The sequence below is a fragment of the Phalacrocorax carbo genome, chromosome 3 (genome assembly GCF_963921805.1).
Source record: "Phalacrocorax carbo chromosome 3, bPhaCar2.1, whole genome shotgun sequence".
Classification (NCBI taxonomy): Eukaryota; Metazoa; Chordata; class Aves; order Suliformes; family Phalacrocoracidae; genus Phalacrocorax; species Phalacrocorax carbo.
In genome coordinates this window covers 74,396,548-74,407,946 of record NC_087515.1, presented here as the reverse complement: position 1 = coordinate 74,407,946, position 11,399 = coordinate 74,396,548, and the positions used below count along the sequence as shown (strand labels likewise).

At 48.7% G+C, this 11,399-nt stretch overlaps 1 protein-coding gene across 1 annotated transcript in view; it reads left to right on the top strand.

The window, feature by feature from the left end:
- Positions 1-932: 932 nt before the first annotated feature.
- The window catches only part of SLC35F1 (solute carrier family 35 member F1), a 250,559-nt gene continuing 240,092 nt past the window's right edge, over positions 933-11,399 (top strand). The window contains exon 1 of the mRNA XM_064447402.1: positions 933-1,361. Coding sequence (XP_064303472.1) covers positions 1,159-1,361 — 203 coding nt within the window. The 5' untranslated portion in view covers positions 933-1,158. The remainder of the gene's footprint in view (positions 1,362-11,399) is intronic.

Below are 11,399 nucleotides of genomic sequence, written 5' to 3'. Positions count from 1 at the left end.
GTATATGTTTTACCTCCTCTGAGCCTAATTCAATTTTTAAAATGAAAGATCCTCCTCTTCACAATAAGAAATATTAAAACCACATCCATTCCATTTCCTTTCAGAGAGACTCCCCGTATGTGAAAGAGGCGAACACGATACTCTCTAATAAGCCTCGCCCAGGCATGAACTTGTGGTGCACCATCCCCATGAAAAATGCATGGAGCTCTGAACTTTGCGGCGACCGCCGTCCTCCCGCAGCCCCTCACAGTTGTTCAGAATTCATTTTTTATTTTTATTTTTTCCAATTCACCGAAGAGGATGCCACGGTTCGGAGGATGAACGTACGGCAGTTCCTAGGCGCTAACACCGGTGGGGGAGATGCCGTGCTGGCTAGCTGTAGGCGGGTCGGGCGACTAGCAAAAACAACACCCCAAAAAGGCAACTAAACACCCAAAAAGAAAACGGGTATTTCACGGGGTGAGGTCTGGGGGCGAGCTCCCCTTGGCCCGGCTGCCCCCTCGCTCAGTCGGCGCGGATGCTCGGGCGGGAGCGGGACGGTGGCACCGACCTGCGGGAGGGACCCGCGGGCGGGGTGGGGGGAACGGGACACCCCCGGAGGGGGGACACCCCCGAGGGGACACCCCCGGACCCCCGCCCGCCTCCCGGCGCCGCCGCGGGGGCGCAGCCGCCGCTCACGGCGCCCCCTGGCGGCCGCCGCCGGCGCCTCCGCCGCGCTGGCCCGGCGGCCTGGCGGCGCGCAGGGGCGGTCGCCGCCGCTCACGGCTCCGCGGGGGGCTCCGCCGCCGCCGTGACGGGCCGGGCCGGCAGCCGTGCGCTGGGGTTGCGCGGGGAACAAAGGGGATCGAGGCGGCTCCGCGGCTCCGCCGGGGGGAGGCACCGGCTGGGCGCGGGGGGTGTGGGGAGGGGGAGGGGGAGGAGGAGGAGGAGGAGGAGGAGGAGGAGGGTCGCCAAACTGCTGCCACTTCGTCGACCGTGAGCGGCACTCGCTGGCGGCGGCGGCGGCAGCCCGCCCCCCGCCGCATGGCAGCCCAGTGAGGGAGGAGCGGGCGAGGGTCTGGCGCTGCCCGGAAGCCGAGGGAGCCAGCGCCGGCGGCAGCAGCGCCCGCCGCCCGCCGGGATGCGCCCCGCTCTCCGCTGAGGCGCAGCCCCGCCGCGATGCTCTCCCCCGAGCGCCACCGCCACCACCGCCACCCCCCGCCGCCGCAGCCGCCGCCGCCGCCGCACCACCCGCCGCAGCCCAGCCATGTCGTGGCCACCATCGAGAACCTGCCGGCGGAGGGCGGCAGCGGCGGCGGCAGGAGCGGCATCTCCGCGCCCTCCTCCAGCGTGCGCCAGAGGATCAGGAAAGTGCTGAACAGGTGAGGCCGGGGGATGGACCGGGGCTCCGGCGGCACGGAGCGGCGCGGCACGGAGCGGAGCGGCTCCCCGCCCCGCCGCCGCTCGCCCCGGGGCGCGCAGGTCCCGGGGGCGGCCGTCGGGGGAGCCCCGGCCCGGCCTCCTCGGCGGGGTGCACCGGGGGACGCGAGGGCTCCGCCTGGGCTGGGCTGGGCTGGGCTGGGCTCGGCTAGGCTGGGCTCGGCTGGCAGCGTCTTTCCCCGCGGAAGCCGCGGGCAGGGGGCGGCGACGCCGAGCCTCCCCCGGCCCATTGTTGCCTCCGAGGCGGCGACGTGAGGCGCGGCCCCGGCCCGCTCCCTCCCTCCCTGCTGGGACCGGCACCGGGACCGGTCGCACCTGCCTTTCCCGCAGGCACACCCACCCCGACAGCGTGTCCCTCGCGCCTCCCGCCTGCTTCGGCTCTCCTGGCCCGCCGCGGACACGCGTGGGGCGGCGGGGAGGAGGGAGCCCACCGACATCCCCGCTGCCGCAGCCCGGCCGGCGGCGAAGGCGCTGCCGGGGCGCCCGGAGCGCGGGCGGGGGGCGGGCGGGAAGCGTCGCCCCCCCCCCCCCCCCCCCACCAGCCCGGCGGGGTCCGCCGGCGGCAGCGGCCGGGCGGGGCCCGAGGGTCCGGGGTGGCGGGTGGCCCCGCGTGGGGTTTTTGCCCGGTTTCCCACCATCCGGCGTGGCGGGGGGGAGCACGCTCTGGCCTCGGGAGCGGGGTGCTGCCGAGGCGGTCGCCGCTCCGCTCGCCTGTGCGTGCGGCTCGGAATTGGCGCTGCAAAGATAGGAGAGCTGCAGGGTGCTCGGGTCAAATTATTTTACCGAGCGCACAAGAAGACGCTGGAACCATCTTACTTAAATCCTTCACGCTCTTCTCTTCGCCAGTTGTTTCTTCTGCACTGCATTTCGTTAGGGCTGAGGTTTTTACAACGAAACGGCGTCTCTCCAAAGCCCGACTGGTTGCGCTTCTCCAGAAGGAGCATCAGAGCTCCTGTCTGACCAGCCAGCCCAAGCCATCGCTTTTGCCTGATGACTTTTACTTGTTAAATAGAGCAGGTGCAGCGATGGGACAGTCGTACCAGTGTCGGTATCATTGTCCCCACTTCAGTTTCGGGTACTTGTAGTTTGGATGAGCTGCGAAGAAAAACATCAGCTTTTCTATCTGGATATACTAGTTTTGAAGATGATGCTTGTTGACTCTTTCAAGCTTTTAAACGTTAGGAAATTATCATTGTTACTGTCTTTGTTACAAGTACCTGAAGGTATTTGATTGCTCATAGATCATTGCTATTATATGCAGTTAATTAACTGTTACCGTTCTAGGAGGATCCTCAAAAGCATCAGTAAGGGAGGAAATATTTATCCTTTGTTATTCGAGCATGAGAAGGATTGAAAAGAAGTTGAAACAAGTAAAAGCTTCTTCAGCTCAAACTCGGTTACACATTTTCTTGTACACGCGCATTTGTGACTCTCTGTATAGTAAAATTCACTCAGTTCCTCAGCCCAACGGTCTGTGTCATCTTCAGTGCCCTGTGCTTGCAAAATCCTGCTCTCCTTCTGCTTGGTCATCCTGAGGTGTGTGCCAGTCCTGAAATAAGACACTAGAGAAGTTTTCTCAGGGGCAGCAAGAGATGTATGAAGATGTGGTGAGGGGATCAGATACAGAAGCAATAGGTACTTCTGTTCAAGAGTGGTAATAGTGACCTCTGGGCAGCCATCAGATTGACCGCAGGCTTTATGGCTAGGAGGTGTTGGCTTAATTCATATAGTTCAAGCAGTTACCGTACCTCAGCCTTGGCTAAAGAGTCAAATCAATATTTTGTTTTATATATGTATGATTGAAATGAGAATAACTAGATTTTTTTTTGAAGGGGAAAAGGACAGAAATTGGCTATGGTGACCAAAGTTCAAATCTCTGTTCTGATTCACAAACTTGAATCTAGAAATGAGATCTCCCATCACCCAGAGTGACGCCCTAATGAACAGCAGCCCAGTCACTCTTTCGCAAACATATTCTTTTCCCCTCCCCAAACATGAAACAAGAGCCAAATTTTTCCAAATTTATGTGATTTATGGAGAGGGAGAAGACTTGTTACTGTGGTGTTTTAAGGCAGCCTTTTATTTGTGTGAGAGACTCCTTAGCCCATCCCAAAGTCTGTATAAAGGGAAATTTTGCCCGAGTTAGGTTTCATTTGACTTTACATGGGAGCTAGGGACTCAGCCTGTCTAACATCATGGCTTCCATGCAGTATTTCTGTTGATACAGTGAAATGCATCCTTAAACATCAAAATGAATCCTGACACCATGTTTGTGTATTCATCTAATATGGAAACAACAGCATGCAAATGTGTAAGGGAAAGGAAGAAATATGTACGCCATATCCCAAAAGAAGTAGGAGCCCAGAACAAACCAAGCATTGGCATCTTCAGTTAACGTTTTTCTACTGGAAAAGGGTAGCACTTTTTCCGTTCTGTCTACACTTTTTTTTGCGCCATTCTCTTGAGACCTGTTTGAAAGGCTCCTGATTGACTCATTGCGTTGAGCTCATGTGCTTCTGTTTTTTGCTAGACAAAGTGGTGGCTCCTCAGGCAGATGAACAAAATAAAAAGGTTGACAACAGCTGGGGTTGCCAGAAACCTCCTTGTAGCTGGTAGAATCACAGAATAGTTTGGGTTGGAAGGGACCTTTAGAGGTCATCTAGTCCAACCCCCTGCAGTGAGCAGGGACATCTTCAACTAGATCAGGTTGCTCAGAGCCCCGTCCAGCCTCACCTTGAATGAGGGATGGGGCATCCACTACCTCTCTGGGCAACCTGTTCCACCAGTGTTTCACCACCATCATGTAAAAAATGTCTTCTTTATATCTAGTCTGAATCTACCCTCTTTTAGTTTAAAACCATTACCTGTTTCCTATTGCAACAGCCCATGCTAAAACGTCTGTCCCAAGGGAGGGGACAGGCTCTGGTGTGGCTGTGGAGTTAACAAGGCAGCAGGAGAATGGGGATAGACACTGGCAGAAACTGAGCATCATTTCTTTCTCACTTTATATGTAGTTTGGTCACCCAGGCACTTGGTGATTCCTGAATCGCCTTTGAAGGCTATGGAAACTTATTTTAATTTCACCTTCCAACCTTGCCTCCCTGTTCACTCAATAGATCCCGAGGTGATAGAGAAACACTGGAACAACCCCCCCAGGGTGTTTGAGAGAGAACATACTGAAAGCAGAGCTGGTTGACTGTAAAATTCTATTTCATTGATCACAGCAAACACTGCACTCTGTGAAAAAGCTGGCCATAACAGAAAACCAAAGTAAAATACAAAACAGAAGGGTGAGAACCATGGAGGACTGGAGATGCTCAATTAAATTGTGGGATTTACAGGAATAGTTTCGATATTAATTCTGAGCTGCCAGTGATGGTGAACAGGACCTGCTGCAACAGGAACAAGCTTCCTGTTATCCTTGAAGTCTGTAGAGGATGACTTTTAATTGCCGTTGCATTAAGGGGAAATGTCGTGGTGATTACATACTGCAAATGTGTTCCTGGACCTGTGATTCACACCCGTGGTCCATGAATCCCAGCTGCAGGGCCCTGCCTGGTACCTTCCTTGTGACATTTGCTCAGCGGCTGTCCCTGGCTGACCCTGCCCTGCTATATTGCAGGGCAGAGAAAGAATAATGTTGGCTGCTTGATTGCTTGCTTGCTTGCTTCCCCACAGCCTCGGTGAAGCCAAAATTGGACTCCACCACCTCTGTCTGCTTGTAGAGGACCACTTAATGAGCAGTGACTCACCTGCTCCCTATTGCCTCCCACCTATAGTGGGAAGCAAGAAAAAAAGGAGAAAACCTTGCAGTTTGGAACCCTGATGTTCTCCATGCTTCCACCCTGGCACCTCTGTATTTCAGAGATGCCCGATGGAGGGTCTGAACCCGCTCTGTCTGGCTCTGTCCCAGCACAGAGTGGTGGCTTCTCTCCCTTCCTTGCGCTCCCTGGGTGACCTGAAGGGTCAAGAGCAGAGAATCACCTGCAAAACGTTGCCTGTAGCCTCTGAAGCCTTTTGAACTAATTTACAGGTTGATCTCATGTTGGGAAGGCTGGTTATCACCTCCTTAGAGGAACTGGGCAGAGAATAAACATTGCTGAAACACAGTGGGAGCAGGCTGCCAAATGATCTCTTTGGGGGATTCTTGGAAATTTTTTATCTAAATGAGAGCCAGCAAATGAGGTACCTGGACATAATCTCCGTAGTCCTGGGCACCAGGACAAGGAGGGAAAATTAAGTTTCTGCAGGGAAAATCAGTTAAGATCTTTAGATACTATGACAAAGTTATTTTACCTAAGTAAATGAGATTATTCAGGGACACAAAAAATACCATAGCAGTGTCAATGAACTCAGGTCTCCAAAGTAACATCTAAGGCCCTGCTGCTGTATTGCTTTCCGTGATGAGGACTTTTTTAGAAAGCTGGATGGCACATAACATTTTTCTGGGTTTACCTACTTCTATCTTTTAGTACTTTCTTAAGGAATACTTGCTATAAAATCTAGCCATGCCTTATCTTGCTGTTTCAAGGATGTCTTCATGTGTTTTTTCTTGCTCTCTGTTGCTAAATGGCACTTTGTATTTTTCAGAAGTTTCCTAAAAATCATATCAGAACATCAGAGACATATTAAACTTGATATCAGAAAATGGAGTAAGAGTAATTTCAGGCACTCAGTCCCATGCCATCTTTTAAATAGCTTTGTACTTAAGTTCTCTGCACTAGTGAATTGTGAAAGCCTTCTCTGGAGCAGTGTGTCTCTCTCTACTTTGCTCACTTATTCACTTGATCAGATAATTTTTAGCCTTGTGCATAAAGCCAGTGTATGGTCTAATTACCACTACCTTTCTTAGGAGAAGGAAGAAAAAATAATATTGCTAATAAGTATAATTGATTAGGTTAGGCAGTGATTTATTTAACAATATTACATGAAGAAAAGCAACTGGGATTCTTCTTGTCAGACAGCCCGCCTGTTTGGGTACAGTCTGAGTAAAACTTTTGCCTTTTTAGTTTGCTGCAGGCCCAATTCATCCCTGATAATGAGGTGAGGAAGAATTTGGCCCACTAGCTGATTAACTTTGAACTTGAACCATGTGTAAAGGCTACTAACTCTTCAGAGATGAGAGCTGTTTAAATGACATATCAAAAGCTATAACCCAATGATTTTTTTTCTAATAATATGTATCCGCATAGTAAATCAGATGGAGTTTATGTGCCAAAAAGAACCTGAAACTGAATAATAATGAAATTGAGGCAGTGTATGCCATTGCCCCAAAGCAATAATGTCATTCAGTTGACTGATCAGAGAGGCAAACAAACGAAATAATTTATGGCATTTTTCCTTAATGAAAAGCAAGGCAAGGATCAAACGTATAATTTTTGGAATCCTTAAAAAAAAAAAAGGACTCGGTATTCATAACCTTCAGTTGTTTCGCTTTCTTCTTCAAAACAAAAGGATTAGCTTCCTTTGGGATTTTTTACTCTTAAAAAGTACAAATAGCTTCTCAAAGTCCTCCCAGAATAACAGTGACTGTAGAAGAATGAATCTGAGCCCAATTCAGATAGCTGTAGCTCTCCTTTTAGGTAAAAATATTTATACAATTCTGAAGTAAGTCAAAGAAAATTAGTTCAGAGCATAGATAAAGCAACTAGGTTTACTTTCTTGTACCTGTTAGTATTATTATTTTTAGCTGGGGAAGTGGGAAGGTCATATCTGCCCATAGGAAAGCATCCTGGCAGAGGATATAGAAATCAACTGATGAAAAGTTGTCCACTGTTTCACTTTTTCATTAGTTTACTTGTAATCGCCATTTTGAAAGCAAGTGACCACTGTGAATTAGCTACGTTCTCAATGATTTGGGTGCGTGAGGGAAACACCTGTAAAACAGGATAAAAAGATGCTCTTCCCCTTCCCCTCCAAACAGATTATTTCAGTGAATGCACACTTATTATCATGCCATGGCACACTTAAAATGCTTTGACTGAGGTGAGAAGATGAACTAAAGGACATAAAGCTTCCATTTTGCTGCTGTAGCAGGTACTGGAAATCCGTCCAAGTATGGTTTCAAAGCATCTGAGCATGGTTTCCTAACAGGCTTCGGAGTCAGTGTTGGAAAGCTTTGCCCCCCTTGCCTCGCTTTTGCTCCTGAGAATTTGCACCTTAGGAGGTACAAGCCTTGCCAGTCCTATTCTGAAACAGGAGTTGTTTGGAGTGATTTGATATGGTAAGTGCACTGTAATCTAAATGCAACAGCCCGCATAGTAATTGGGAAGAGACTTTCCCTTAGGAGGGGCAATTTGGCAAGGCAAAATATGTGGGTGTCATCTGTCTACCTATGACATTCCGGAGGCCGGTACTTATTGGGTGCCTGTCTGTCAGTAGGAATTTTTGACACTGGCTGTGCTGTGGGCTTTCGGAAGGGGTTACTGCCTCTTGAACCAGGGGGGTTTCAAAGGAGCAGCACTGTAAATGGCTCCATAGAGAAAGCTAGGGGAATGGACAGAGTGGCTCTTATGGGATGGACAGAGCAGCTTTAATGTGCTAATGAGGAGAAGGCCAGATGCCAGCAGCGATCAGAAGGGCTCTTTGTGGCTCTGTCTCTGGAGATGGCTGGAGTCTCTGTCCTTATCGGGGTTGAAACACTGGGACTATTAGTGAGGTGTTCCCTTCCTTTAAGTCAGCAGATAGCCTTACAGATCAGCACTTGAATACTGATTAGGGCTAATTACCAGAAAAGCTTAGGGAAAAGAACTTGCTGAAGAAGCTAGACTTTAAAAAACCCTAAAACTCATGCTCAAAGGCTTGTGAGCTGAGCTCAAACTTAGCTGAAATCACCTGTTGCAAGAACCTGTATGGGAACTCATAAATTGCTGTGATAGTAAAGTGTGTAAGTATTGGTGGCTGTGAAATTCATGTTGTGAACCACCTCATCTACCTGTCTCAGTTTGTTTATCCATCATCTGTCTTTCTTGGATTTTTACTGAAAACATGCCACTTTTGAAGCTTTTCTTAAGCTTTCTCTGACTTGTTTTGTCTTGTGATTTAAGAAAGCATTTCTTCAATACATACCCTCTGTCATTTTTCTCAGAGACACCAATCGATTGAGGTAGCGGGTTTGGCTCCCATGCATCACATTCTCCTTGGTACAGCTGGAACTGAGGAGAAATAAAAAGAGGAGAGATCGTTCCCACAGCCCGGCTGTGCTCAGTGAGGGTACCTGTGCAGCAATACCGTGCTGTACTTCTGCAGGGAGCGCACCTGCTTTTTGGAATGTCCCACAGTACACGGCACTAGCCAAATAATTTCCTAGATGGGGTGGATGACCCTCGATCTCACACAAAAGGTCTATCCACAAATGATGCCATGTAGGTGCCACTGTAAAAAATTGTGACGTGTATTAAGCCAGCTTTCTGTTTGTAGCCAGCAGAGTCATTTGGGCCCTTAATTTCAGTTTCCCCTTGGTGTGGTGGTCAGTTGCTTCCTTACAGTGCCTTTTCCCATAGTGATGTGGGAGGCCACGCTCCACCTTCAGATAGGTCTGACCTGTGGTGGCACGTAGGAACTTAGGAGCCAGATAGTGAATGTTCTGTTTTGCTATGACTTTTTTTCCTGTCAGAAAATGTAGATGAGTCAAAACGTTGGCAAGAAGGATTGGATTTTCTTAACACTGCATGTTCAGCAAGATTTCTTATGTCTTAGATTTTTTTTTGATGGAAAGCAAGTAAGGCTTCATGGTAATCTGGTGATGGGAGTATTTGTGTAGGAGACCAAGTTTATCTCTGCTTTTCTGCATCCCTGAGGGCTACTGTGAGTTTCTCTTGGGATGAAGAACCTGTAAAGGTCATGGTTTTGTCCTAATACAAAATGGAGGAAGTTTTAAAAATTAAAAGTTTGGAACTAGAAGATGCTTTTTTTTCCCAGCTCATCTCCCAAGGCATTTCAGGCTTCATGGTGTGTTCATTTACAAAAGCACACTATGCTTGAAACAGATTGCTGCATCTCTAATACAGATAAATGAGGTAATTTATGTCCAGTATCAAGACCATAATTATTACCTCCTAAGCCCTAGTGCTAATTGCAACCTGTAAACCAGTATTAGATGATGATGGAACGAAAACAAAATTTGAAACAGTTATGGTAATGGCCATTAGTTTACCTAGCCCTCTCTGGTGTTCATTTGTCAAAGAAACTATCGTGCGTGTGTCCAGAAGCCTCTTCACTGTATTTTATTGGGCTGCATTGATTTTAAAATGGTGCTGCCTTCTGTACCACATTGGTTCTCATTACTTTTCTCATCTGGCAAGTGTTTTGGTGTGATCTGACTTTTTCTGGTTTCCATTTGGTGGAAATGGAAAATGAGTTAAGAGGGGACTAGATGTTTCCCCCCGTTTGGTGAAAGGGAGAGGAAGCCACCAGCAGCGTGGGAGAGCTGAGTCTGCTCCAGCTCTGATACCTCTTCATCAACATCACTGAAGAGGAAGATTGCTCCACAGCTCCACTCTGGGATCTCTCCAGCTTAATAACTAAAATCCTGGTCCTTAATGTAGCCTTGGGGCTGCTAGCTCAGACCCTTTCAGTGGAAGGGGGAGTTTGAGGGGGATGGACTGAATTAGAGTGGTGTCTACAAGGTAGAAGAGGGGTGGGGGACTTCTGTCTGCCTTTTTTTGAAGAGAGGAGGTAGAAGTCTAACTCTTCAAGACTGTCAATTGCAGACAGGGGAGGCCTGAAACGAGTCACTGACAGGTAGGGGCCTAGTGCTCCAAGGGAGTAAGGCATAAGCAGTACCCTATCCTATACTTTCTGGTTTTAACCCAAGATTTGGATCATTATCTACCCAGGTGCCTCTGTGGTCATCCCAGGGTGCAATGTTCTTCTGCGTGGATCTTTGCTTCCCACCCCCCACCATGATGATGAGGCAAGTGCTGGAAAATACATAATAAAATTAAATTAATTACCTTGTCATTATTCTAAGCCCAGATATTTTATAGTGTTTAAATAGCTTTGTGTTTTCAGTGGCTTCTGCAGCCTGATTTGGGCCATTTACCTTCTGAAATCTCTTCTCACTAGAAGCTGAGTGCCGTAATGAAACTGAGCTGTTTCCTGGTGCTCCTTTCCTTTTCTTTCTCTGCTGCTGCTACAGACATGAAATGCTTTTGATTATGGTTTTTTAACTCCCTGCTGCCAGTATATTGAGGTCCGTAGGGACCGTCCTGGGTAGATTGAAATGAGGACGGACAACAAATATCAAGTAGGTTGGGTAGAGTTGAGCAGGGAGGTGAAAAATATTTTAATGGGTATGGGATTTGATATTTGAAGGAAATAAAGCTTTAATACTGTAGATATAATTTTCATCAGGCTAGGTATGAGGATTAAGTACTGTCAGGCAGAAAGAGTTGCTAAACTTCATCTAACATGGTGGGGAAAAAGCCAGCACCCAAAGAAAATGTAATGGCCAGACTGAGGTGCCTCCTTTTCCTGTGCGACCTACATGATATGCGCAGGTAACTTCCAGTCAGAGTTTGGGCATCTGACCCCCACTGTTGGTTGCCTGGTGTGCTGAGGGGGATGCTTTCTAGAAAAACAACTGTTTTTCTGGAGTTTAGAGATTGCCATTTGCCAAAGTGTGGTCCAGTTCCTCCCAGAGTGGTCAACACCTGTGCGTAACCCTGGAGACCCTGCTCTGTTGCCTCCTCTTCATGTTCTGCCAAATCTGCTTTGCTCACTCACCAGCATTTTATTGACAGTATACTTCAAGATTTTTTCAGGGCCGGTGTGCAGTACAGAGAATCATGCCACTGAAGAGATTCAGGAGAGTCTAGGACACTTGGAGGACTTAATCTAGAAGCACAGGGACAAAGTGGTATGATGGCTGTAGCATATGTATGAAGGCACCGCTTATCGGCAGTAATTTTCCTTGAAAAGGAAAATTGCAGGTTTTCTCTCACTTAACTGAGAAGGTGATGTCTTACCAGAACAACCAT